At 43.8% G+C, this 3,719-nt stretch overlaps 1 protein-coding gene across 1 annotated transcript; it reads left to right on the forward strand.

The window, feature by feature from the left end:
- Window positions 1–1,077: 1,077 nt before the first annotated feature.
- On the forward strand, window positions 1,078–1,938 carry LOC103373797 (alpha-2,8-sialyltransferase 8E-like; the record flags this gene model as incomplete). The annotated part of the gene is given in 4 exon segments (XM_008303792.1): window positions 1,078–1,190; window positions 1,290–1,308; window positions 1,310–1,383; window positions 1,467–1,938. Coding segments are annotated over 4 exon segments (678 nt in total), but the record flags the coding sequence as incomplete, so codon positions are not given.
- Between the last annotated feature and the right edge of the window lie 1,781 nt (window positions 1,939–3,719).

Raw genomic sequence — 3,719 nt, forward strand, 5'->3', positions numbered from 1 at the left:
CGAGGACCCGTCCATCGCCGCTTGCGGCTTTAATTTGTGATTGAAGCTAGATAGACAAGATAAGAAATGTAAATGTACTGTCACATTCCCGTGAGCTAGGAGATGGGCTAGGAGACCGGGTTAAAGGGACCAGGAAACTGATTGTTTAACACAAGTCAGGTTAATTTACAAACAAAAGAACACTAAATGCAAATTAAAGCGAGCTTCCTGAAAACGAAGCCAATCGTGAAGTTACCAGCAAAACAACAACCACAAAGCACCACACGATTGGGTTTGAGCCGGACTCAAGGCCACAAACACCACACAGCTCTGTCTGCCGATTTGCCCCACTGGCCACCATGATCAGGTTGGCTCAGCTCTTAACCATGTCTGTGATTGCAGAGCAGCTGCGCCTGGCGTAACCTGAAAGGAAACGAGACACCAATACTCGGCACCAAGGGCCGTAACAATACAAGAAGGAAAAATTAAAGATAAGAAACTATTCCCATGTGTAACTATGCTCAGTCACACTCAGTCATTGGCTGGCTCAAAACCCCTCAACTCTGCATTTTTTTTATTTTTATTAAGGAGTCAGAAGGCAGAAATGTGTTTAACCATTGATGGTCCATTTGGCAAATATAAGAAACACTCTGGTCAGCGGCCTCGGGCGTCACATGCACAGCACTCTCTCATGCACACCTCTCAGGAACTGACAGCCTGACACCCTTACCAGCAGCACACCACAGCTCCCAAGAGGGCGCCACTGAGCCAACCACAAATCAACATGACATCGAAACCACAGCAAGTGGCATTATCCACATATACACGTATACACTGTTACACATGCACAGATATGACATGAGGGATTATTGTACCCAAATTGTAAGACATACTCACATGACGTGCAAAATTTACATAAAAGGTTTAAAGAGTAACAGTGTTACATAATGGTGTTTTCTCACCATCTGAATTTCAGTGTCATGAAAATTTTAGCTTGTTCACTCTCAACCCAGAGTGCAGCCGAGCATTGTTAAGTTACATAAAATGTACAATAAACACTGTTATGTTTAATGTATTTTCTGCTGTTGTTGATTCCAGGAGAATCCTTTCTCAAATAAAACATGGGACACTTGTGCCGTTGTTGGGAACGGTGGGATCCTGACCAACAGCAGCTGTGGAAAAGTGATCGACTCGGCTCAGTTTGTCATGAGGTGAGAAAGATGTCCAGCGTACAGGACTGAAAGGCCGATGACAGTGTTAAACAAAATAAGGTGGAAATCCACATAATACTTTCTTTGCTGCTTGTTCAGGTGCAACCTCCCTCCTTTGGGAAAACGAATATGAGAAACATGTTGGCATCAAGACCGACTTTGTGACAGCAAACCCGAGCATCTTTGTACAAAAGTGATCAAGAAAATTAATTTTATCATTCTGAATACATAATATTCCCTTTGTTTTGTTGCTTTACATCAGCCCTGTATTTACAGGTACGGGGCTCTGATGGAAAGCCGCCGTCCATTTGTGGAGAGTCTGCACACCTATGGAAACTCCCTTCTGCTCCTTCCTTCCTTCTCCTATACCTTAAACACTCCTGTGACTCTGCGGGTCTTCTACACCATCAAGGACTTTGACAGCCCCATCAGACCTGTCTTCTTAAACCCTGAATACTTTCAGAGTCTGAACCTGTTCTGGAGCTCTCAGGGGATAAACGGAGTGCGGCTCAGCACTGGCTTCACCATGGTCAGCCTGGCGCTGGAGCTCTGCAACAATGTTCATCTGTACGGATTCTGGCCCTTCAGTAAGCACCCATATGATCTCCACCACCTCACCAATCACTACTACGACAACAGACAACCTTCAAAATTAATCCACGCTATGCCGACTGAGTTTGAGCTCCTGTTGCAGCTGCACAGTCAGGGCATTCTCAGGCTGCACCTGGGAGACTGCCAACCAATTTGAATTGCCCCTAGGGGATTAAAAAAAAAAAAAAAAAAGTCATTTGAATTGAATTGAACCAGGTGGAAGGTCGTTCCCAGAAACAAACATCACTGGAGCCCAGTGCGTTTATTTTAGCCTCAGGATGAATCAAGTCACGGAGACATTTCACATTATCCAACAGATTTATTTCAGCTGATGGAATGGATGGATGCCATTGGTCCACCTGGTTACCTATCAGCAGCCAAGACATTAAATGCAACAATTAGAGTACTGAGCAGTCCTGCTGTATATCTACAACTATTAATTACAACAAATGAGAATGTAAATGTGAGTGTACTTGGTTGTCTGTCTCTAAGTGTAGCCCTGTGATAGACTGGTGACCTGTCCAGGGTGTCCTCTGCCTTCACCCCAAGTCGGTTGGGATAGGCTCCAGCCCCGGATGACCCTAGTGAGGATTAAGCGGTGTATAGATAATGGAGGGATGGATGTTTTCATGGGAACCCGATATGTATTCAGCTGGTGATGCAGACAACACATGAATATGTTTTTATGTTTGGTCCTGATTACTGCCTAATGTGTTTACACTGCTGGTACTGCAGTTAATAGAACAGATTTAAACACTGATTATGCCACTGGTATTTATTACATAGAACATTTATTGAACAACATTAATTTGACTTTGACTCACCACTGAGTCCATTTTGTGCAGAAGAAGAATCGCATGATGTGTTAAACATCCTCTTTTATGTGAGCGCCCACAGAGACTGAAGCAGAAAACCTGAATTCACAAAGAAAGTTGAGAACCACCTTCAGATACCCCGTTACCTCTGAGTGGGGTTGTAGTTTTAGTTGAGCCGACTTACACAAAGAAAATCTGGGTGTTTCAAACTTGCTTCGTGGTGCAGTCCTCTGGAGAGAAATAAGTGCTTTATAAGTTATTGTTATCTTAATCCTACTGGCTGGGGTCCAATTGAACCATGGATATCTAGCCATGTTCCATGATCTTCTTGATAATAACCAAAATCACTTAAGTTCTTGCATCAATAGCTTATGGCATTGAACTGCCAAAAACAGTGCATTTAGGTATTCCATGTTTTCTTTTCTGTCTGTTTTAGTCACATGATACACACAGGAGTTAGTACTTGATTGCATAACCATTGTTTCTAAAGGCTGCAGCCATGCGTCTTGGCATGCTCTCCACCAGCTTCTGACATTGTTCTGCTGTCACAGCAGCCCATTCCTGTTGCACAGATTCAAATAAATTTGCTTTGTTTTTAGGCTTGTGGTTCTCCATTTTGCATTTGATGATTTTTCAAAGGTTTTCAATTGGATTTAGATCTGATGATTGAGCAGGCCAAGGCATGGTTCCAGTGTTCTGGTTCTCCATCCAGGCTTTAACTGACCTTGCCGTGTGACAAGGGGCACTGTGTTGTTAGAAAATCCTGTCATTCGAGGCAGAAAAGAGTTTTCCAGCTGATGGAAGAAGACTGTTTTCAAGAGTAGACCTGTACATGACCTGGTTCATTCGCCCTTCACACAATTGCCTTTGCCCTGTTCCACCCATACTGAAACTACCCCAGATGGTCACTGATCCACCCCCATGTTTTACTGTAGGGGCAAGACCGTCTGGTTTGTAGGCTCTTTCCAGGCTTCATCCTAACCAGTAAGTTGGCTGGAGTGGGCATCAACTGAAAACTGGATTCATCACTGAAGAGAACCTCAGCCCAATCATCAACAGTCCAATCCTTGTGATCCCCAGCAAAGAGTAACCAGACTTTCTTCTGCCTTTCGTTGATGGAGGG

The sequence above is a fragment of the Stegastes partitus genome, unplaced genomic scaffold, assembly GCF_000690725.1.
Source record: "Stegastes partitus isolate 25-593 unplaced genomic scaffold, Stegastes_partitus-1.0.2 Scaffold2069, whole genome shotgun sequence".
NCBI lineage: Eukaryota > Metazoa > Chordata > Actinopteri > Pomacentridae > Stegastes > Stegastes partitus.